Here is a 23,864-nt window from a genome sequence, read left to right on the forward strand (position 1 = left end):
AAGAAGGATACAGAAACAAAAGTAGGGCGACGTGAATTTTTTGATTTCAAAGGGAAGGGAAAGAAAATAAGGTAATTGTGTGATCTCCAAGGGAAAATAGCGTAAGAGCTTATGTTAGCTTCTAGTTTGTTTTAGTTTGAAATTTCTATCAGCTTTATAATATTTTTGTTTCTGAGGAATCTTGTCCTTACTTTCTTTTCTAATTGATATTTAAGAGAGAGAGAGAGAGAGAGAGAGAGAGAGAGAGAGAACGTGACTTCAAAAGAAACAGGAAAAAGTGTGCATTGAAAAGAATAATAAAAAAATTAAAAAACATAAAAAAAAGGTCTGCATTTTAGTTGGGAGAGGAGTACAATTGTCCTACAGATATGGGAGTTTATGCAAGCTGGTCCCGTAGTGTTAGTAATAAACTATACAGCAGCATACTTTAGAAAACTGGCACTCGAATTCTACTTTCAGCAGTTTCTCATCAACAAGGATGACTCTTCAGTGCATATATTTCTTCGAGTATATCTATTATTAAGCAGGAAAAAAATTTGTGATAGCAATGTAAAGATATACACACACACGCAACAAACACGTATGCAAATCTTGTTCATACACGTGTATTAACCATGTGGCTAACTCAAAAGGGTTACATCAGTTTGCTATTGTGCGCCTCACCTCATCAAAAGTCAATCCACCAATACTCGACACACTCCCACGGAATGCATAATCAACAACCTCCTTCCCTAATCCATAAATTTCAAAAATCTGCGCACCACAGTAACTATAAATGGGAAGCCGGTCAGTGCATTTATTAATGCATGCGAGAAATAAAGCAGCATAAAAAATAATGAAAGCAGTCACAATCTAGTTAATTAAAGAAAAAGAAAGGTAGAAGCTTTTACTTGTTAGACAAGAAACAAAGAAAAGTTAAAAAGAATCGGCACTTGTACCTTGACAGCAATGAGATGCCCATTTTTGAAAGAATTTTGAGAAGACCTGATTTGACAGCCTGAGATGCCAAGGACCAGTCAGTTTAATGTACTCAACATATAGGTGGACTATATTTCCAGTGTAGAAAGTAGAAATAACAAAGCTCAAAGCTTATAAAAGCAAAGACTGAAATAAATGAATTACAAAAGTACAGAAACCAAGAATTTTGATCAAATTAGAGAAGGACATTAGTAACTGCATTTTTCATTCTAATTTGTAACTAAGTTGCATAAACCTAAATGTTCACGGATGTCTTAGCGTTTTCAGATCCCTATTTTTTCTCCAGCCTTGTCCTTTTTGTGCACAGGTGCCTGTTTGTATAAGAGTACCTTTCTTCTCTTATTCTAAATATTTTCTAATATATTGCATGATGGTAGGTTGGTCAACAATATGCCTTGGTATATAACTAACCTAAATGTAAACAAGCTGCCTACACCAAGAAATAAATCTGGTTCAGTGACTTCTTCGTGTAAACCCAGGTTCATGCACATTCCTTGCAAGCTCCAGACCTCAAAGCTATTTAAGTTTGTTCTAAGCTATTCAAAACCTCAAAGATCCTCATGAAAGCTTACTGAGCAAGAAAGACCACAGCGCTAACAACAATCATTGGGAGACCTCAGTTTGTCCAGCAAAGTTCATTACACACATGTAACGTGTTATATAATGTTAGTTTACCAATCCATCCCAAAAGCTTAAGCTGTTAGGAGGCGAGCCAACAATAGCTTTATACTTTAACACTCCCCCTCACGTGTGAGCTGGACAATGGGCAATCATGTGGGTAAATTAATTGGAAAGCCCAACACGTGAATATTTAAGCCCGAGATATATTAAAGACCCAGCACATGATAACAATTTTAAATGGGGATAAAGAGTGCAATTACGGGGGTTTGAATCCAGGACCTCCCGCTCTAATACCATGTTAGTTTACCAATCCATCCCAAAAACTTAAGCTGTTAGGAGGTGGGCCAATAATAGTTTTATACTTTAACATATAACTTGATATGAAGACCAATATCTCAATATGGTACAAAAATAATAATTTGAACTCTCAAAAATGTCGCGCTGAAAATTTCCAACGCACTATTTTAACTTTCAAAATCAATGTACTGACCTTGCCGAAGTTCTTTTGAGCCTGTTCAATAGTCACAGTAGGCATCTTTCCATTGCGCATTAAATTTACTGTTTTATTACTCAGACGCCACTGCCGACATGTCTCCAGTGCCAAATATGGGCAGACAGCACTGTAACATTATCAAGTCGAATGTTATGCATTTTGTTAAAGGAATACACACAGCACTGTCGCCGTGTCTCATGACAAATTAACCTAAAGAAGGGAGCGGGAGGGGAGGACCTTGCACCATATCCAATCAAGCAGGCAAAGTGATGAGTGCTGAAGCACTGAGCAGTGTCAGCTACAATAGAAGCTGACATTCTCAAGCCATTCTGAATAAGATGCTGATGAACAGCTCCAACAGCAAGAAGAATAGGAATTGCTGGGCGAGTTGGTTCCTGAAGATAAATTAAATTCATGACTGCACATTAGAACTCAATGAAAAGATTCATGTCGTGCAGTAAAATCAATGACTAGAGCAAGTGGAGACGAATTAGGATAGAGAACAATAAATGAATTTTGTTTGTGGGTAACGACGATTCTGGATCTTTCTGATGCAAGATGGTATTCCAACATCAATAGTAAAAAGTAGATCATATCACAAAGTTTACCATTTGGTTTGGTATTTCGTGCAAGATGATATCTTACCATCAAAGCTTTGTAGCCAACTACAAAGAGAAGAAAAATGCTGATCTAAACACAGCACCAAGGAAATAGAAATTTTTGGTAATTTCTATTTTATGAGTACTCTCAAGTAATATCTCTTGAATGAACAATAAAAAAATAAAAAAAAATGAGAGAAATTGTCAGCTCGACTTTTTTTCCCTCCTGGGAAAGGGATAATAAATCAAATATGTTTACAACTGAAGGACCTAATGCAAGAAAAAATATAACTGGAGGTCAACAATGCCAATTTCAGTTTTGGAATATATTCTTCGGCTTTGGGCTTTGTTTCTTCAAAAAAGGACACAGGAAAAAAATTAAAAAAAAAAGAAAAAAAAGATTGAAGAGAGATAAAAGACAAGCAGAGGGCAAAGTAAAAATGATTCTTACCAGCTCATCAGACCGGTCAGAGAGAACAAGCAAGTGGGAACCATTTCGCACCGCTTCATCAGCAGCTTCACAGAGTCTGTTCAGCGTCCTTTCAATGGAACCTTCTACCCCTTTACGAATATCAAAAAATGTTGGTAAAACTTGGGGTTTTAACTGAGGATCCTTCAGCAGTGACTCAAGCTCTCCTTCATTAAGTACAGGACTGGACAAGATAACCTGAGGACAAGAAAAGAAATAATGCTCAGTCTCATATATAACCTTCTTTTCAACAAAAACGATACATAAGAGATAAGAATGACTAACAAACCTTTTTTTTTTTTTTATAAGAAACTGAGATATTTTATTAAATAAAGGAAGGATTAACAAACCTGTGAAGCATTTTCAGGTCCAACCTCCAATATATTTCCTCGTTTCCCAATGTTGACTTCAAGAGACATGACTAATCCTTCTCTGAGAGGATCAATAGCTGGATTTGTAACCTGAAAGCATTTAATGAGTTACTTTAGGCTCAAAGGATTGAGATTGACAGAGGTTGGAACTAAGAGAAAAGAAAATAATTTACATTTATTATAAGAGTACTGAAATATCCGTAGTTCGTATTCTAAATATGTAGCTATGAGATTTAGACTACATTACTTCTTAAAAGAAATAGAAGTAGGATACAAGCATTAAGAGTAGCATATAAATTTCATTACTTAACCAGTAATCAAATAAGCTCAATGGCACATGCCCCAAAAAGATACAATAAATAAATAACCAAACCAACCTGTGCAAACCGTTGTTTAAAATAATCATAAAGCATGTGAGATTTTTGTGATATTGCTGCCAATGGAATATCATCTCCCATACAAAATGTTGGCTCCTTCCCTTGTGCAGCCATAGACTCGATAACCATCTGAACGTCCTCGCTTGAGTAACCAAATGCCCTGCTCCGGCCAAGATAGAGTAAAAAGAAGCATTTTATAAGCGGTGCGCAAAAAACTAGATCATTGGCTGTAATAAAATAACTAGAAACAAGTTTCACCGTCACCTCACTAGAAACTTGATACTTCAGGAGGATGTCAATCTATCCAACTTCGTGAATGCAATATGATCTAGTAGTAATTTACTCTCTACTCTGAATAGAACTCAAATCTAAAAAATATACATAAACATAAGCATATGCATCACAGTCCCAACTACATACAACTTTCGTTCTTCTCACCCAACAATTTTCTCAAAGATATTATCTTTTGTCAAATTCATCTACATGTTGTGATCCATTTCATAAACTGTTATAATTATTTGACAAGAAATAAACTTAGGGTGTTATTCTTTCTGAAAGTAATTGAATTTGAAGCTAAATGATTGGTCCAAGATTTTGAATAAGTGAACATGTAAAGCCGTGCCAGAACTCAACAAGAGGTGAGTTTAAGAATGCAGGTATCGTATACTCTATTCTATATTTAACATCTCCAGCAAATGGAATCTCCGATGGCCTTATTCAGTCCATTACTGGGCATAAACTCAATGGCCAAAACTATCTTCATTGATCACAATCCGTTATGATGTTTGTCTGTGGAAAAGGGAAAGAAGATAATCTTTCTGGAGCAACAACACCACTGGAAGAAAAAGATCTTAAGTATAAACTTTGGAAGGCCGAAAACAACATGGTCATGTATTGGCTTATCAATTCCATGACCAACGAGATTGGGGAGAATTTCCTATTGTATGGGACCGCCAAAGAAATCTGGGACGCAGCCAAAGAGACATACTCCAATTTCGACAACTCATCCGAGTTGTTTGCCGTGGAGAGCATTCTCCATGATCTGCGTCAAGGTGATCTTTCTATGACTCAATATTTTAACACCCTTACAAGGAATTGGCAGCAATTGGACATGTTTGAAGAACACGATTGGAAGTGCCCTGAAGATGGAATGAAATACAAGAAGATCATTGAGAAGAAAAGACTTTATAAGTTCGAGGAAGAATCATGGGGATGAAACCACTGCCGAGTGTTCGAGAAGCTTTTTCGGAAGTCCGCATGGAAGAGAGTCGAAAGAGGGTGATGATGGGACCTACAGTCACTGCTCACAACCCAAAAGCATCCGCCCTTATTGTCAGGGGCCCCAACACCAAGTTGGAGACTCAAAAGCAAGGAGAGGACGATCTTGGTGTGATCATTGCCGTAAACTCGGTCACACAAAGGAGAACTGCTGGAAAATTCATGAAAAACTAGCAGATTGGAAACCGGCAAGGCCAAACAACAGAGAAGGACGCAGCAATCTCGTCTCCAGCAAAGCAAACCCTCCACAAACCGAGCAGAATCTGTTCAACAAAGAGCAAATGGAATTTCTGCAGAAACTGATCAACCCGCACCATGCCAATACCTCAGAAGTTGGAACCGTGTCCCTAGCTCATAAAGGTAATCTCCTAAATGCCCTCAATACAACTCGAGAGATGTATAGACCGTGGATTGTGGATTCAGGAGCCTCCGACCATATGTCTGGAAACGCAAGGTTGTTCACCACTTATAGTCCTTGTCATGAGAACTTTACTGTCAGGATTGCAGATGGATCACGCTCAGGAGTCATAGGGAAAGGATCCGTAGTTGTATCAAAGGACCTTACCTTAAACTCCGTATTTTTAGTCCCAAATTTGGATTGCAATCTCCTATCAATTAGTAAACTCACTCATGAGCATAATTGTGTTGCTAATTTTTTCCAAAACTCTTGTAAATTTCAGGACCTGGATTCGGGGAAGATGATTGGCAACGCTAAGATGTGCTCGGGGCTCTATATCCTCAAGAATGACCATCCACGAGAACAACAAACTCACATGGCAGATTCGGACATGCCAAATCAGCAACTTACAAAATTTTCTTGTTCTGTTTTTCAATCCAATAATGATAGTGCAATCATGTTATGGCACTATAGGTTAGGCCATCCAAACTTTGTTTACCTTCAAAAACTTGTTCCTTCATTATTCATCAATAAAAGTCCAAAAGATTTTCAGTGTGATATTTGTCAATTTGCTAAACACACTCGTAGTTCATACTCAATTCAACCATACCGAAAATCCAATCCATTTTCAATGATTCACAGTGATGTATGGGGACCATCTCGCGTTAAAAACATCACTGGAACAAGATGGTTTGTGTTGTTTGTCGATGATCATACTACGATTACTTGGGTATTTCTCATGAAAGAAAAATCAGAAGTTGAACAAATCTTCAAGAATTTTAATACCATGATTCAAACCCAATTTCACACCAAAATACAAATATTCCGCACATATAATGCCAGGGAATACTTCAAACATTTTCTCGGGAAATACCTACAAAATCAAGGTATTATACACCAAAATTCTTGTGTTGATACCCCTCAACAAAATGGGGTGACAGAAAGAAAAAATACACATATGTTCTCCACCCACGTTCCAAAACATTTTTGGGGGGAAGCCGTACTCACAGCAACCCATCTCATAAACCGAATGCCCTCACGAATCCTAAACTTTCAAACCCCATGTCAATCTCTTCTTCTTTCATACCCAAAGACCGGACTTCTCTCAACCATTCCACTCAAAGTGTTTGGTTGCTCTGCGTTTGGTCACGTCCATCAACAACACAGAAGCAAACTTGATCCTAAATCCCTCAAATGTATTTTTCTCGGTTACAGCCCAAATCAAAGAGGGTACAAATGTTATTCCCCGGTCACAAAGCGATTCTACACCTCAATGGATGTTACATTCTTTGAAAATACACCATACTTTCCCAAATCAGCTAATTCAAGGGGAGAATGTACAAGAATACCAGCTTTGGGACATAGATGTTCCATCATCGAGTCATCCTTCAAACCCAGTCACTGGTCCGGCCATCACCACCACTGGTTCGGCCATCACCACCACCATGTCTGTCCCAAACTTCCAATCCGAAACCACTATTTCAGATGTCCTCCCAACCTCAACTCCTATCCAACGTCCGAAGCCTGCCAACAATGGTGAGTTCATTGTATATTCCCTAAGGAAGAAAAACCCAAGAGGATGTAGAGCAACAAGCACCTCCTGAGCAGCGTCAAGAGGCTGAACCGGATCCAAGAGTTCTTGAGACTCTATCACCAAGTAACACTAGCTCTGTGAACATTATAGATAAGCCTATTGTTGATGATCTTGATTGTCCAATTGCATTAAGGAAAGGAGTGCGATCTTGTACTAGTCATCCAATTCACAATTTTGTATCTTATAAAAAATTGTCGCCGAACTATCATACTTTTGTGGCAAAATTAGACAAGGTGCAGGTTCCTAACTTCATCCACGAAGCCCTGTCTATTCCAAAATGGAAAACAGCAGTATGGGAAGAAATGAAGGCTCTAAAGAAGAACGGAACTTGGGAAATTTTGGAGCTACCAAATGGGAAGCGTACAGTGGGGTGCAAGTGGATATTCACTGTCAAATACAAGGCAGATGGTAATGTGAATAGGTTTAAAGCACGGCTGGTTGCTAAAGGGTTCACTCAAGCATATGGCATTGATTATCAAGAGACCTTTGCTCCAATAGCCAAATTGAATACTATTCGGGTATTACTTTCATTGGCTACAAATCTTGATTGGCCTCTCTACCAACTTGATGTTAAGAATGCCTTCCTTATTGGGGACCTTATAGAAGAAGTTTACATGGATGTCCCTCCTGGTTTTGAGTCTCACGCTACTATAAATAAGGTATGCAAGCTCAAGAAGTCCCTTTATGGATTAAAATAATCTCTCAAAGCATGGTTTGACAGGTTCAATAAGATAGTAAGGAAGTATGGATACTCACAATGCCAGGTAGATCACACACTCTTTGTTAAGCACTCATCGGAAGGGAAGATAGCAATTCTCATTGTATATGTGGATGACATCATTCTCACGGGAGACAATGAAGATGAATTGTTCAAACTCAAGGTACTACTTGCCAAGGAATTCGAAACCAAGGATCTTGGAAACCTAAAATATTTCCCTGGAATGGAAGTAGCTCGATCAAGAAATGGAATTTCGGTGTCACAGCGGAAATATGTGTTGGATCTTCTTAGGGAGACAGGCATGCTTCGGTGTAAGCCAGCTGAGACTCCTTTGGACTCAGGTACCAAACTTGGAGCAAAGGAAGGAAGTACTCCAGTGGAAAAAGGGCGATACCAGAGACTTGTGGGGAAGCTGATTTATCTTTCCCACACTAGACCAGACATTGGGTTCGCAGTTAGTGTGATAAGCCAATTCATAAATGAACCTACTGAGGAACACATGGAGGCTATCAATCGAATATTGAGATATCTAAAAATGACACTAGGCAAGGGATTATACTTCGGAAAAACAACAAGAATAGACATTGAAGTATTTGCAGATGCTGATTGGGCAAGATCTATAACTGATCGGAGGTCTACCTCTGGTTTATTGCACGTATGTGTGGGAAAACCTAGTTACTTTGCGAAGTAAGAAACAACCAGTAGTGTCATGGAGTAGTGCAGAAACAGAATTCAGAGCACTGGCACTTGGCATTTGTGAAGGTTTATGGCTAGACAGGTTACTCAATGAATTAAGGATTGGTATCCCATCTCCTATGAAGGTATTTTGTGACAATCAATCAGCTATCAATATAGCTAAAAATCCTATTCATCATGATCGAACAAAACACGTGGAGATAGATCGTCACGTCACTAAAGAAAAAATATACAACGGGGTCATGAGTTTACTACACATCTCTACAAGTCAACAAATAGCATATATTCTCACTAAAGCTCTGCCAAGGAAGAATTTTGAAGAAGTGAGCTCCAAGCTCGGCTAATCAACATTTACGCCTAGCTTGAGGGGGAGTGTAGAAATACTCGATTAGGATATTCAAGGATTCTGGAATAGTTGACAAAAGTAAATTAGGAATAAAGAGATTTGGAATCATTCCCAATATCTCTATTTGGTAGTTTCTTGATTTCTGATTTGTTTCCTTTTTTCTTTATTTCCTGATTCTATATGGAATCAGTAATTGGTGTAATTAGTCCTAGGGTGAACGGAGACCTTATGTATAAGTAGGGCTGCACATACATGTTTTTGATCAATGAGAAAATTATCATTCAACCCTAAAAACTTCATGGTATCAGAGCAGGAGGTCCTGAATTTAAACCCCGTAATTGCACTCTTTATCCCCATTTAAAAACTATCATAATGTGTTGGGTCTTTAATATATTTTGGGCTTAAATATTCACGTGTTGGGCTTTCTAATTAATTTACCCACACGATTGCCCATTGTCCAGCCCACACGTGAAGGGGAGTGTTAAAGTATAAAACTATTGTTGGCCCACCTCCTAATAGCTTAAGCTTTTATGATGGATTGGTAAACTAACATTCTTGTAATGAATATCTTTAATATAAGGATGATCTCATTTGGGATTTTTAAGTTAGACATGTTTTCAAACTTTTTTTAACAAGAAAACTTCCTTTCGTTGATAAAAGAATCAAATACAAAGGAAAGAGGATGAGATATTCTCCAAGTGTTATGGTTAATATAAATAGGACACTTTTAGTTTAAGCTTATTTTAAAAGAGTTTGATTAAAAACTTTCATCATTACGAGTTTTTACTTTAGATTTTTGTGTGCAATTCTCGCTATTCCCATATCCAATAACTTTTGTCTCTATCCTTCTTTTTCTAGCATTTGTAAGCAAAGTAACATAGTAAGCCATATTCTCCTGTATTCTAAGTAAATCAATGAATTTTAGAAAGATTTTATCCTTCTTTTTTTTTTGAACTATGGTTGTCTATAGGAAGTAGTGTGTTGGCTAGCACTTCGGGAGTCCCAGCTTTTTTGATCGAAAGCCTCATCCCTTATATCTTTAATGCACGGGTCCTTTTGATTGAGTGCAAGATGGTAGCGATCATTTATACCGCTTCACAGGCTTAGGCAAAGAACGGCGCCAATACAATAGTAAGGCACCAAGCTCACAAGAGTCGGGGACAAAGCGAGGGAGGTCCTCTTTAAAATATAGAAAATTATTGCTATGGCTAGAATCTCAACTTCTTTACTAACTTATTGGTCTTGTTTTTTTGGAGGAGCGGGAAGCTTTTTAAAGAAATGAAAGGCAATGCAATTGTCCCATCAACATGTCCAGCTTGTGTTCCGGGTTCCTATTCATAATTACTACTATTAGAGTACTTATATACAGGAGAGCTTTTACAAAGCGAACTAAAGCCCATCTATCACATCCACCACTTGATGAGCCAAGCCTTACACACTCATAAAACACCTATTAAAAAGGAAGGCTCGGTGAAAAAGCCTTTGGAGTGAGTGTATTATGCATAATAAGATTATGCATAACTGGGACACAGACATAATTTGATTTTCTGATAATTTCCGTTAAATGTAGAAAATCAAATTTGAGTCTGTCGATAGTCATATATAGAATTATCTCAATTATGAGTTGTTAGTAGACTCTTATTTGTGGATTCGTGTTCTTTGATTTACTAGGTACGGATTTCGAGATACTAAATCATATTCCTTATATCTTGGGAACATGAGCCGAGAATGCTAATATACAAGATGGAATCCATTCCTCCTTTGAAGAGGCAGATAAATAATTCCCTTGAGAGTTGATTCGGTACTTGAATAAGTAGCGAGCTCATATTCATGAATGTGTTTTATGAATATACTATTCATTAAAAAATCAATAATACTCAAGGATAAAGATGTAATTAGAGAGGTTAGTGGATTTTACCTAACTCTAATTATGAATTATTTATGGAGGATCGATCTATCTGTAGTGACTATATCAAATGGACACTTCAAGTTCTTAGAAGTAAATTATGTCAATAATTTTGAGAGTGCAATTCCAAGTTTTTAGTGACGTAACTTTTGAAATTAATAGAATTAATTAATGAATAAAAGAGCTTAATTAATTATTAATTTTATTAGAGCTCGGAATTATAGGTCCACAAGTCTCCGCGCCATTCTTGTATTATTTGCAAGACAACATGAATAATTAGGATTTTATATCACTCGTGAATAACTAATTAAGAATTAATTATTTTACCACACACTGTGGTAGGACCACAGGGGGCGTGTGACACTGAAAAAAACACACTGGGATTTAGTTGCTTCTTCTCCAAGTTATCCAGTTTACTTGTTTGACAAGTAAAAAGTTAACTTGTTTGACAAGGTTAACTTGTTTGACAAGGTTTACTTGTATGACAAGTAACTCCAAAGGAGAAGTAAAACTTTACTTTTTTGACAAGTAAAAGGTTTACTTGTTGGATAAGATTTACTTGTATGACAAGTAATTCTAAAGAATAAGTAAAACTTTACTTGTTTGACAAACTTTGGTTTAACTTATTTGACAAGTTTTTTCAAACTCATTAATTTATAACAATGGATACCTTGCCGACGATTAGAATGATAACTTGAAGTCTTTGTCCAATGAACGATCCTTGCTCCAAAACTTTCTTAGAAAACCCATGTCTTCCTCGTCTACTCCTTGAAACTTGCAAGACGTAGAGTGTGGGTTCAAGGTAATTATCGAATCACTCAATAATTTTATTCTTTCACTATCAACGCATGTATGTGAAAGAATTGAGAAAATTTGAAGAACTTTTCTTCTCTTTTCTCTCTTAAAATTCGGCCAACTTTTGTGAATTAGGGAGAGAAACTTTTCTACCACTTCTTCTTTTCCAATTTACTATTGTCTCCTATTTATAGACAATTTAGAAGAAGCCTTTTCTTCTTCCTTTGGAAAAACTTGTCAAACAAGTTAAACCAAAGTGTGTCAAGCAAGTTAAATTAAAGCTTGTCAAATAAGTTAAACCAAAGATTGTCAAACAAGTAAAGCTTTACTTCTCCTTTGAAATTACTTGTCATACAAGTAAACCTTATCCAACAAGTAAACTTTTTACTAGTCAAACAAGTAAAGCTTTACTTCTCCTTTGAAATTACTTGTCATACAAGTAAACCTTGTCCCACAAGTAAATCTTGCCAAACAAGTTAGCCTTTTACTTGTCAAACAAGTAAACTGGATTACTTGGAGAAGAAGCAACTAAATCCTAGTGTGTATTTTTCCAGTATCACACGCTCCTGTGGTCCCACCACAGTGTGACAAAATAATTAATTCCTAATTAATTATTCGCGAGTGATATAAAAAACCGATAATTCACGTTGTCTTACAAATATTACAATGATGACGCAGGAACTTATGGACCTATAATTCCGAACACCAATAAAATTAATAATTAATGAAACTCTTTAATTAATTAATTAATTCTATTAATTTCAAAAGTTACTCCACTAAAAATTTAGAATTAGACTCGAAATTATAGACATAATTTACTTCTAAGAACTTGAAGTGTCCATTTGATATAGTCACTACATATAGATCGATCCTCCATAAATAATTCATAATTAGAGTTAGGTAAAATCCGTTAACCTCTCTAATTACATCTTTATTCTTGAGTACCATTGATTCTCTAATGAATAGTATATTCATAAAATACATTCATGAATACGAGCTCGTTACTTATTCAAGTACCGAATCAACCATCAAGGGAATTATTTATCTGCTTCTTTAAAGAAGAATGAATGGATTCCATGTATATTAGCATTTTCGGTTATCAATTTCATCATGTTCCCAAGATACAAGGAATAAGATTTAGTATTTCGAAATCCGTACCGAGTAAATCAAATAACACGAATCCACAAATAGGAGTCTAATAACAACTCAGGATTGAGATCATTCTATATATGACCATCGGTAGACTCAAATTTGATTTTCTACATTTAATGAAAATTATCATAAAATCAAATTGTGTCTGGTTCATCAGGATCAAACTCTTCTTTTAAGTATGATTGGGCCTTGCAATGGTAGAACCTGGTGAACCGAGCGTACTACTTCCCAACCTTCTGTGCACCTTGTTTGTCTTATGATTTTTGCTACTTTCTTTATCAAAGTGATTGATATCAAAGAGAGTCTACTAAGTCTAGTCACTCAACTAATCTAATCCACTCGTGGAGATTGATACCTTCTCGTTGTAGAGTAACCGTTTACACACCTTCCCGGGCCAGTGTAGTGGATCTTTCCCATTATGACAGTGAAATGATCAAAAGATGCCGATTAGAAAGGCAAGGCCGAAAACTAGACTTAGTAGACTCTCTTTGATATCAATCACTTTGATAAAAAAAGTAGCAAAAATCATAAGAAAAGCAAGGTTCACAGAAGGTTGGGAAGTAGTACGCCCGGTTCACCAGGTTCTACCACTGCAGGGCCCACAGGTTCACCGAGTTTAGGACCCGGTCTCTCTTTCATAAGGGGTCTACATCCACCGGAATCTCAATGATATTGGATGCCTCTTGCTACGCCCCTTTTTGGGTAAGCTTCAATCCCGCATTACCCTGCATTTCACAAGCTTTATCGGAGCGTCAAAAGAGGACGCCATTCATAGCAAACCTCTTGCTAAAACTCTTTTCCATTCTCCCGCAGTATCTTCACCTAGGCAGTATCTTCACCTAATCCACTAATCTAGATTCTGCACTTATCATGATACATACCCTTGCGAACTATTGCCCTTTCTTGAGGAGTGTCTGTTCGTCCATGTAAAGAGGGGAGCCAACCAAGTTTGCAATGCTGCTTAACTCATCATCACACCAGTGTTCCCCACCAAGCCCAAGGAATCTTATCCATTTCAGGATCTCTTGGAGGGGATCCTTCTAATTGTGAATCCTAATGGTTTCGATGATAAGGGGTCTACCACCAACATACCAAGGGCCCAAGTTTAGGACCCGGTCTCTCTCCCCCACCGACTGGAACCTTATTGTGAAAAAGCCTTTGGAGTGAGCAATAGAATTGGTATTCTAGTGGACAAAAGTGTGAAGGATGACGTAGTTGTGTTTAAGCAAATATGGGATAATTATTATGCTCAAATTGGTACTAAGAAATAAGTTCATCTATGTAATTAGTGCTTACGCTCCACAAATAGCATTGGATGCGGAAACTAAAGTCAAGTTTTGGGAAGACATGGATGACTTAGTGTGTTGTATAGGAAATGAGGAGAGCATTTTCATTGGAGGAGATTTCAATGGGCATGTTGGTAAGGATAGGGAAAATTTCGAAAAGATCCACGGTGGTTTTGGTTTTGGAGCTCGAACGAATAAGGAAAATCTATTTTGGAATTTGCGTTGGGACATGATTTTATCATAACAAACACATTTTTCAAGAAAAGAAATTCTCACTTGATCACTTTTAAAAATGGGAGGAACTTGAGCCAGATAGATTATTTTCTCACAAGGTATAGAGAACGTTCTCTATGTAAGAATTGTAAAGTAAGTGATCTTAGATGTGAGTATTAAGCTTTGCTATAGAATGACAAAGATAAACTACCTCCCAAGAACTCATTGGTGGCATTTGAAGGGAATAAAGCAATTGGCCTTTAAAGAGAAGTTGTTAGATGAGGCTACTTGGTCATATATAAGTGATGCAAATACTATGTGGGATGCCATGGCCAGCTGCATTAGAAAAGTGACAAAGGAGGGACTAGGGGAATCTCGAGGTAAAGGCCCCCCAAGGAAAGAAACCTGGTGGTGGAGTGAAAAAGTTCAAAAGGCTATTAGGACCAAGAGGGATTTATATAGAGACTTACCAAAGTGTAAGGATGTTGAAACTTTTAATAAGTACAAGAAAGCGACGAAAGAAGCTAAGCGAGTAGTTGGTAAGGCTCATTCTACTTACTTAGATGAGGTATATAGGAAACTTGGAACTAGAGAAGGATATATCTAAACTAGCTAGGATAAGAGAAAGGAAGTTTCGAGACCTAAATCAAGTAAGATGTGTTAAGGATGATACGGATCAGGTTCTGACAAAAGATAAAGACATTAGGGAAAGGTGGAGGAGTTACTTTGAGAAGCTTTATAATGATAATCATGCGATAGAGTTTGACGATCTTAGGTCACAAGGAGAACCTAATGTGATGTATACAAGAGGAATCAGAGTCTCGAAAGTTAAAACTGCACTACGAAAAATGAAAAAGGAGAAGGCATGTGGGCCAGATGATATTCCAATAGAGGTTTGGATGATGTTAGGAGATGTTGGAATTGTGTGGCTCACTAAGCTTTTTAATGAGATACTAAAGAAGAAGCATATACCTGATGCATGGAGGAAAAGTATTCTTGTCCCCATCTTCAAAAATAAAAGAGATGTGCTGAATTATAACAATTCTAGGGGCATAAAGTTAATAAGCCACACTATAAAACTTTTGGAGAGAGTTATTGAAAGGAGATTAAGGGCCACAACAACCATCTTAGGTAACCAATTTGGCTTCACGCCAAGCAGATCAACCACAAAAGCCATTTTTCTTAAGATGCTGATGGAAAGGTATAGAGAAGCCAATACGGACCTACATATGGTCTTTATAGATTTAAAAAAGGCATATGATAGGGTGCCGAGGGAAGTTTTATGGTGGGTGCTAGAAAAGAGAGAGTGCATGTGAGGTATATTAAGGTAATTAAGGACGTGTACGATGGGGTGGTCACGAGTGTGAGAACTGCTGGAGGCTACACGGCAGAGTTCCCCATTCGGATCGGCCTTCATCAAAGATCTGCTCTTAGTCCTTATCTTTTCACCATCGTGGTGGATGAGTGTACAAGAGAAATCCAAAATAGAGTTCGTTGGTGTATACTTTTTGCGGACGATATATTTTTAGTTGATGAACATAGGGAAAAAGTTAACCGTAAGTTAGAACTGTAGAGATAGACTCTCGAGACAAATGGGTTTAAGTTAAGTAGGATGATAACTGGATACATGCAATGTAGGTTTAGTAAGTCAAGTAATCAGAGTGATGGAATTTCTTTAAATGGTGTGGAGATTGAGACTTCTAGGAAATTTAGGTACCTTGGGTCTATAGTGCAGTACGAATAAGATATAGAAGAGGATATTCAACATAGGATTAAGGCAGGGTGGGTTAAGTGGAAGAATGCTACGGGAGTTTTATGTGATGGCAAGATGCCTATTAAGTTGAAAGCAAAGTTCTATAGGACTGTAATCCGCCCAACTATGTTATATGGTAGTGAATGTTGGGCCATTAAGAGACAACATATATCTAAGATGAGTGTGGCAGAAATGCGTATGTTAAGATGGATAAGTGGCCATACGAGAATGGATCGCATAAGGAATGAAGTTATTCGTAGTAAAGTAGGTGTAGCACCAATAGAAAATAAGGTGCGCGAAGGCCGCTTGAGGTGATACGGGCATGTCTAACGTAGACCGCTAGAAGCACCAGTTCGTGCTTGGAATGACATTCTTATACCTAATACTATGAAAGGAAAGGGTGGACCAAGAATTACGTGGACCGAAATAGTTAGGAAAGACATTCTAGATCTAGACTTTCAAGAAAATTTAATTTCGAACAGAGCTGCGTGAAAAAGTGAAATCCATATAGCCGACCCCAATTAAATTGGGATTAAGGCTTTTTACTGTTGTTGTTTGTTGTCTTTCTCATATATTTCCGCACTACATCAGAGTATAATTAACAAATGTAACTCCTTAGCATATTTCAACAATAACAATTATCAGCAAAATAGTATGTTAATAGCATTTGAGGCTGGTGTGAGCCTTAAACATTTAAGTTGAGATATGGTCACTATCTCTTTCGTGAAGTGCTACAATAACTGGGGCATTTTATAAGAGCCAATGAAATAGACCACTCACTGTTGGCGTCTTAATATTGCTTCATTGTCCAAAACTGTTGCTGAAAGGAATTTTTCAGGCTTCAAGGATCGAAGGTTTTCTGCAACCCACTTTCCATATGTATTTGACAAGGCAACTCTTTTTTTAACCTCTGTATTTTCATACACCTGCCATTTGAAAGCTAATTAAGTTTATTGTACAATAATCTATACCTTTTCAAACAAAGGATGAAAACAATTTTGCAAAGTTGTTAAATAAAGGTGTCCAAGTACATACTAGATTTTAGGGCTTAAATTGATTATTGCAAACTTCAATACTAAAGTAATGCACCATTTGAAACTTTAGTTAAATAAGATATTGCTTCCCAATATCCGAAGAAATCATTGCCTGCTGAAACTGATTGGTCGTATAACAACAGAAAAGAATGTTGCAAAACAGCAAAAGGAAGAACTTTTGAACAAACCTGTCCGCTTGTTAAATCAACAGTTATCATCATTCCAGGACCAAGACGGCCTTTCATTATAACTTGGGACTCGTCCATAGGTACAACACCAACCTAAGCAATATAAAAAAAAATACTTTTAATCTTAAGCAGATTGAATGAACAAAAAGGCAGGCAACGGATTCATACTTCAAAACAACAGGACCTTATCAAGCAGTATTAATAAACAATGCTGCAAACCAAAACATCTGTTTTTCCATGCATATGAAACCAGATGGAATACTTTAACAAAGAAATAAATCTCACTACAATCAAATGGTGGGACAAATAAGATGCTAGGATGCTCTTTAATATAGATAATAACTCGCCAATGCATCAAGCATATAAAGAAAATCAATGTAGTTGATTTAATGAAAATTCTCATAAACACATAGTAAGTAGTAACCCAGAATTGAGATGACAAATGTCCTACTAAACACAGCTCAGCTTAGCTCACTTCTTTATGTTAAGAAAAGCACGAAAAAGCAAACCCATTGCAAACAATACATGGCTTGAAATTAAAATAAAGCCTGTTTCTGTATCTCATATGAAACCCCAGAAAACAGCATTGCCACAGTTGTCTTGTAACCAATTTTCACACATCAACATTCCACCAACCATAAAGAAATCCCAAGCAATAAAGAAACAAATCACACCTCGGATGCTACATAAACAACATTATCAGCTGTCCGCCAATACCTAGCCGGACGAAGCCCATTGCGATCAAGGGTTGCACCCACTGTTTTTCCGTCACTGTTCCATACCATAAAATAAATAAATAAATAAGATTACCCCCATTAGCGCCTTTTCTCGAATATACTAAGCGCTATGGTCCCAGCATAAATAAACAAAATAAATAACATTCATAATTGCATTAGCAATAATAGTTATAACAAGTTTTATATCACTCCTAATTCTAGAGCCTCAAAGACCATTTCAATTATCCATCGAAAATTTTTTTTGTCCAAGGACTGACACACAAAGCCGGGTTGTAGACTTTTATCACTAGTGACTATCAACCTCTTCTAACAAAATGGAATTTAAACAAAATAACTACCAGTCCTTTTAGATCGTAGGCTGCCTTTAAAAGGATTTTACCTGAATAAAAGTAAGGCAGGCCCATCCCAAGTCTCCATCTGACCCTTGTAATAATCATAAAAGTCAACCACCTAGGTTCATTAAAAAAATAAATAAATAAATAAAATACTTCAGTATCTTCTGCTTGTAATATTAATTTGAACGACATCAATGTTCCTGAATCAAAAGCAAAACAAATTTAAAGTCGTCCAGTAAAAAGGGTTCAAAATTAAACACAAAAAGAAGTATGGAAAATGCAAGCTAGGGAATGCAAAGTAAAGTTCATGAGATTAGGTAATTGAAGAATGAAAAATAACTTTTTGTAAACCATACATCCATTAACTTTAAATAATAACCCAAGAGTTTTATATAGAATGGAGGTAAAACTGATGGTCCACCATTGAAAGAAGAATTTTATCGATTGCAAATTCATGCCTAGTAAACAAAATCTCAAGTTCAGATACCTCAGGATACTTAATCATCAAAGTTGGGTGGTTTTTATATGCCTCTGGTACAAGAATCATTAAAGCCTCATCAGGACTACGGCCACTTCTTATTAGCAACTGAAAAGATATAAAACAAGTAACTAATGAAGAATGATACAAATAAATATCAAAACAATAATATGCAATAATCAGCTTCTGTGGAGTTTCATGGACAAGGGTAGAACTTTGATTTCACACAATTGATGAGTTTCGACCGATTAAGTTGACTTCATTTTCATCTCTCATAACACTCCATGCTTACATTCAAAAACTAGAAAAGTACAGTGCGTTTACAAAACTAGAAATATCAGATGAGAATGTAAAGTCTTCCAGAACACTAGTACTTTATGCATGGACAGTGGAACATGACTCCAAATTCATGCTATGTTCTTTATTAAAGACTGAAGAAAATGAGGCAAATTAAACTAGGTTTTGAAATCAAAGATAAAAATGCTATCTATATTAGTTTCATTAACCTATGAATAATAATAATAATAATAATTTCTTTAGATTACTTATTTTTTTCTAAATCTAGGTCCATTGAATATTATTTATCAGCACTATGTACCAAAGTTATGACAATATTAGTAAGAAATAGAAGGCTCGTACTTCTGCTGCACTGTCAAGATTTGCTGAATCTGACGCTTTTGGGTTGCCAAATGGACGAATTTCATTTTCACGACCACGCCATACAGGTGACTTCAATGAGGTTTCCCGTGATTGCATCCAGTTCAAGTTCCCCTGCATATAAGTTTGGAAAGGTTTTAAACTATTACTATGTGAGCAAAGTAGATCATGTTATTTCTAACTTCTAAAGTTGAAACTATAGCAACCTGTATGGTATTGATCTCTCCATTGTGACCAAGGAACCTCATTGGTTGTGCAAGAGGCCATCTGGGACTAGTATTTGTGCTATACCTCCGATGATAAATAGCAAAAGGGGACTTGTAAAGATCACTTTGAAGGTCAGTATAAAACAACCCAAGAACTTCAGAGCGAAGCATTCCTTTGTAAACTATTGTTTGATTGGACAAAGAACAGAAATAAAGCTCATTTCCCCAACTTTCTGATTGTGCTGCTTTTTCAATCAGTTTCCTGCATATGTACAATTCTCGTTCAATGTCATCAACATTCTCCTCTTTAACAACTTTTACAAATACCTGCTGCATGTTGGGTATTGTTTCTTTTGCATAGTATCCAACTACAGACATATTCACAGGAACAGGCCTCCATCCTAGAACTTCAAGACCCTCTTGTCTAAAAAGATTCACAATAACTACAAGAGCAATCAGAATTATGAGTCAAATAGCAGATTTTATGTACAATCAAAAACTTAAGAGCAATACCACAGTGACTGCATGGAAAGCCACTGAAATATGGACGGACAGACAAAAGCAAAGAAAGAAAGAAAGGTGCAAAAAGGAAATCACATTGTGCCAAGGAAGAGTTGCATATAAAGATGTAGAGAAACAGAAAGGGTGAGAAACAAGTAGCACATATTCACACCAAAATATATGAATAATCCAATTTGCACATTTAAAGATAAACATATTTGCATCAATTAGTATACAACAGTAACTTTAAAGCATTCCCCTGACATATTCCAAAGTCGTATTTTCACCAATTCTATGCTTTAAGATTTTTTAACTAGTACGACAAGAGAGACGCTGGTCGAATACAAAATTTAGCTAGCCCCCAAGCTAAAAGATCATCAAAAATACCAAGCTAGCATGTAGAAGCTTGAATTTCTGAATGCTAACAACAACATCACATGCTTGTATACATTAAAATACAAAATAGTCATTGCCCCGCAGATAATTCTAAGATGTTTAAACATATACCTTTTTTGGCTTCTTTCACAAGCTCATCATCCTGGGGGAGGAAAACCATTCCAACACCAGTGTGCAACTTATCAAAGGTAGCTATCCCTTGACTGTTAGCCCAATTGTTAAATAGATCCCAGGGAATTGATGTCATCACACCTGAACCGTCACCAGAGTCATTATCTGCTCCACAGCCTCCACGATGTTCCATGCAGCCAAGAGCTGTAAGAGCATCCTCAACAATTTGGTGAGATGCTATGTTATCCAAATTGGCAATGAATCCAACTCCGCAAGCTCCTCTTTCTGATATTATGTCTTTCAAGTCTGCGACCTGCCATGCATGAAATTCAGATTGTGTAAAGACAGAACCACTTGTGATATTTTATTCCTCAAGCGTAATAAATGAAGATGACAAATAGCATCTCCGTTTGATGGAAGAACAATTAACAATAAAAGGAGTACTACACTGAAAATAGGGCTCCATCCATGACACTTGTCACATTGTTCAACATAAACAACGTCAGAGAAACTAAATAACCAAGATCAAGTTTTATTCCCGAAAAAACTGCCTTAGAGTATATAAGCATATATACATATAATAAATAACTAAGGGGGCACAAGCGATAGGACACAAGTAACTAACATGAGCAACAAGATTAACAACATAAAGGACTAGAAAATCTAAAAACACTTAAATAAAGTTAAGAGTGCTTAGTTTTGTAAGAAACCAAATTTTTAGGGGGGGAGAGAGAGGAGGAGGAGAAGAGGAGGAGAAGAAGAGGAGGAGGAGGAGGAGGAAATAATTGAATCAATCAATCAAATAAAAATTATTGAAAAAATAGAGAGTAATTAGTTATCTCAAAGATAATAAATAAATAACAAATAGTTGAATCAATCAATTAAAAAAAATTATTGAAAAAACAGAGAGTAATTAGTTATCTCAAAGATAAATAAATAAATATAAATGGCCACTAAAAAATCATCCTTTAAACTAAGAAAACCTATTAACGGGTAAATGTGCATCATGACAATGAGATGCAAAGACTGTTAAAATTGCTCTTTTTTTTTTTTTTTTTTTTTTTTGCCTTTTTTCTTTTTATCTTTGTAGTCCTTCATTCAGCCAATAAAATCATCTATACAATTTTCAAAATAAATATGCTATCTTCGTTTTGTTTGGAGCAACCTCTCTACTCCCACATTCAATGACTACACTTGTTACTCTCTAAACAGTATGCTGCTAATCTTCAAAAGAAAGTCCATCGTGCCCACCACATAGAACTTTTCTTGGAGGATTTTCAAAAAAAATAAAAATAAATAAATGAAAAGAAAAATAAAAATAAAGAACTTTACTTGGAGGGCACTGAAAAAGAAATAATCCTAGATAGCAGCTTAATCATGTTGGAGTTCCATAATGTTACCCTGAACACTAAAGTTAGGTGTGTTTCCTATATTCGTCCCTGATTCTGAATCATGATTCATTATTCTTTACAGTGTTTTCTCTCACAAAAAATACACGTAAAACGAGAATAATTTTGAATCATGATTTTGAATACATAAACCAAACATCCTCTAATTCTCAGAAATATTTAGCCCTTTGAGCAATCAACTTTTTAGCTTATTAATTTTTTGTTTCTATCCAATGTTACAACTATAATATCAGAGTTCGAAAGCCTTGTTTGCCAAATACCTCAGAAGCACCTCTAATTTACAAGGCCACGCTTGCAGATGATTCAGACCTAAAAAAAAAAATCGCTTCTAAAATTCCAAATTATACAATTGGACTACAATTTTCAAAGGAATTTCATTTCTTATTAGCTTTTCAAAGGAAAGACCTGTGCTTTAAAGAATTTAACATACTGTTTGATTTGAAAAACCGAGCATTGTTCTCGTTTGATAGCAAAGTCAAAGCAGAGAAGCAAACTTCCAAAATGCCAAACAAGTAGTACATACATCAACCCACCAAACATAACAACCAAAAAAATTTATAAAAAAAAAAATTAAAAAAAATTTACAATTTAAACAAAAACAAACGAACAAGCCCCGTTCGTTTCGCGCGATTGAGTTAAGAACTTAGGTTAAATTCATATTCGGACAAATACAAAAAAACTGAATTTGAATTTTTTGAGAGAATAGTGTAGCAAAACACTCGAGTTGTAATTTGAATTAAGTTGTAATTCGAATTAAGTTGTAATTCGAATTAACAAAATAATAGGGGCTTAAGAACACGTTTGGTTCGAATTATAAAATAAAGCCGCTTCTGTTGCGAAGTAAAGCAATTGAAGCAGCCTTTTGACCATAGAATCAAACACAGCCTGTGCAAATGAAGAACCTAAAAGGTCCCGACAGCGATGATCGAAACGGTTACCTTCGGTTCTAAACCGGAATCGTCGGCTCGTTGGAGATCAAGAACCGCTTTGACCGACGAGGAAGACGCTCTCTTGGCGACGAATTGAGGAACGCCGCGAGCGAGCGGCGAAGAAGCTCCCAATTTCCTCCGAGTCTTCTTCGGTTTGCAGTGGAGCCCGACGAAATCGACGAGGAAGAGTCCGTTGCGGAGGGAGTAAGGCGGCGGAGTGGCGTTGGAGTGGACAAGTTGGGAAACGGGAGAAGACACCGACTGCGACGCCATGGCTGCCGCAGAGAGAGAGAGAGAGAGAGATTCAAGAGAGAGATTCTAGAGAGAGAGAAGAGAAGAGGATCGTGTGAATGAGAGAGAGAGAAGAGAAGATAAAAGGAGTTGTCCGGAGGCACAATTAGTACTACTCTCACTCATCACACAATCTCCTTTTCTCTCTTCTCTTCTGGGCGTCTTACTCTTATTTTACTACTACTAACATGACGACATCTTCTCTTTTGTTTCGATGTATGTATATAACACTCGCAGACGATTCTACAGAGCACGGTTTTTCTTCCCTGCTTTGCGATGCACGGAGATTGGGTTCCTGTTTACCGTTAACATTAATTTGACGGTTGTAATTCTCCCGTATTAAGGCTGGCAATTCAGATAGCGACACGACGACACGATTTAAAATCCGCAATAAGTTAACGGTTTTAGATTTACTATAAATGAGTTTGGATCATAATCAAGTTGACACGATTAACACGATTAATAAATAAGTTTGGTTAAGGTTGATTTTTTAACACGAATTGACACGATTAACTATATTTGGCATCTGCAATCTAATGATATGTGATGT

General features: G+C 36.6%; 1 protein-coding gene across 1 annotated transcript in view; it reads right to left on the minus strand.

Annotated features, from left to right (window-relative positions):
• Positions 1-23,469, minus strand: part of LOC21402329 (ferredoxin-dependent glutamate synthase, chloroplastic) — a 37,467-nt gene extending 13,998 nt beyond the window's left edge. The window contains exons 1-16 of the mRNA XM_024173576.1: positions 23,033-23,469; positions 20,686-20,998; positions 19,678-20,120; positions 19,454-19,585; positions 18,824-18,922; positions 18,381-18,451; positions 17,939-18,035; positions 17,265-17,357; positions 16,823-16,968; positions 3,909-4,068; positions 3,511-3,621; positions 3,143-3,358; positions 2,330-2,487; positions 2,090-2,219; positions 939-997; positions 664-769 (exon numbers count right to left, since the gene is read on the minus strand). Coding sequence (XP_024029344.1) covers positions 664-769; positions 939-997; positions 2,090-2,219; positions 2,330-2,487; positions 3,143-3,358; positions 3,511-3,621; positions 3,909-4,068; positions 16,823-16,968; positions 17,265-17,357; positions 17,939-18,035; positions 18,381-18,451; positions 18,824-18,922; positions 19,454-19,585; positions 19,678-20,120; positions 20,686-20,998; positions 23,033-23,296 — 2,598 coding nt within the window. The 5' untranslated portion in view covers positions 23,297-23,469. The remainder of the gene's footprint in view (positions 1-663; positions 770-938; positions 998-2,089; positions 2,220-2,329; positions 2,488-3,142; positions 3,359-3,510; positions 3,622-3,908; positions 4,069-16,822; positions 16,969-17,264; positions 17,358-17,938; positions 18,036-18,380; positions 18,452-18,823; positions 18,923-19,453; positions 19,586-19,677; positions 20,121-20,685; positions 20,999-23,032) is intronic.
• Positions 23,470-23,864: the final 395 nt, after the last annotated feature.

The sequence above is a fragment of the Morus notabilis genome, unplaced genomic scaffold, assembly GCF_000414095.1.
Source record: "Morus notabilis unplaced genomic scaffold, ASM41409v2 Scaffold583, whole genome shotgun sequence".
NCBI classification, from domain to species: Eukaryota; Viridiplantae; Streptophyta; class Magnoliopsida; order Rosales; family Moraceae; genus Morus; species Morus notabilis.